This window comes from Neophocaena asiaeorientalis, unplaced genomic scaffold, assembly GCF_003031525.2.
Source record: "Neophocaena asiaeorientalis asiaeorientalis breed wild unplaced genomic scaffold, Neophocaena_asiaeorientalis_V1.1 scaffold44, whole genome shotgun sequence".
Classification (NCBI taxonomy): Eukaryota; Metazoa; Chordata; class Mammalia; order Artiodactyla; family Phocoenidae; genus Neophocaena; species Neophocaena asiaeorientalis.
Window position 1 is genome coordinate 890,373 of NW_020173678.1, and position 538 is coordinate 890,910.

Below are 538 nucleotides of genomic sequence, written 5' to 3' on the forward strand. Positions count from 1 at the left end.
CGGGGTGGGTGACAGGAAGGGAGGTGCTGGGCACCGGCCGTGAAAAGCCACCCTCCCTCTCGACGCCGCGTCCGCCCGGGCTTCGCCAGCCATGCCCCCCACCGAGCCCTGGAGCCCCAGCCCGGGGACGGCGTCCTGGGACTACTCAGGGTCGGGCGCCCCGGAGGAGCTGGAGCTGGAGGAGGAGCTGTGCGCGGCCCGGGACCTGCCCTACGGCTACGTCTACATCCCCGCGCTCTACCTGGCGGCCTTCGCCGTGGGCCTGCCGGGCAACGCCTTCGTGCTGTGGCTGCTGGTCGGGCGGCCCGGCCCGCGGCGGCTCGTGGACACCTTCGTGCAGCACCTGGCGGCCGCCGACCTGGGCTTCGTGCTCACGCTGCCCCTGTGGGCCGCGGCGGCGGCGCGGGGTGGCCTCTGGCCCTTCGGCGAGGGCCTGTGCAAGCTCAGCAGCTTCGCCATGGCCGGCACGCGCTGCGCGGGCGCCCTGCTGCTCGCCGGCCTCAGCGTGGACCGCTACCTGGCCGTGGGCCGCCCGCTG

General features: G+C 75.8%; 1 protein-coding gene across 1 annotated transcript in view; it reads left to right on the forward strand.

Annotated features, from left to right (window-relative positions):
• Positions 1 to 39: 39 nt before the first annotated feature.
• The window catches only part of GPR25 (G protein-coupled receptor 25), a 4,064-nt gene continuing 3,565 nt past the window's right edge, over positions 40 to 538 (forward strand). Inside the window, 1 exon segment of the mRNA XM_024749654.1 lies at positions 40 to 534. Within this exon segment, the coding sequence (XP_024605422.1) occupies positions 92 to 534 (443 nt within the window). The 5' untranslated portion in view covers positions 40 to 91.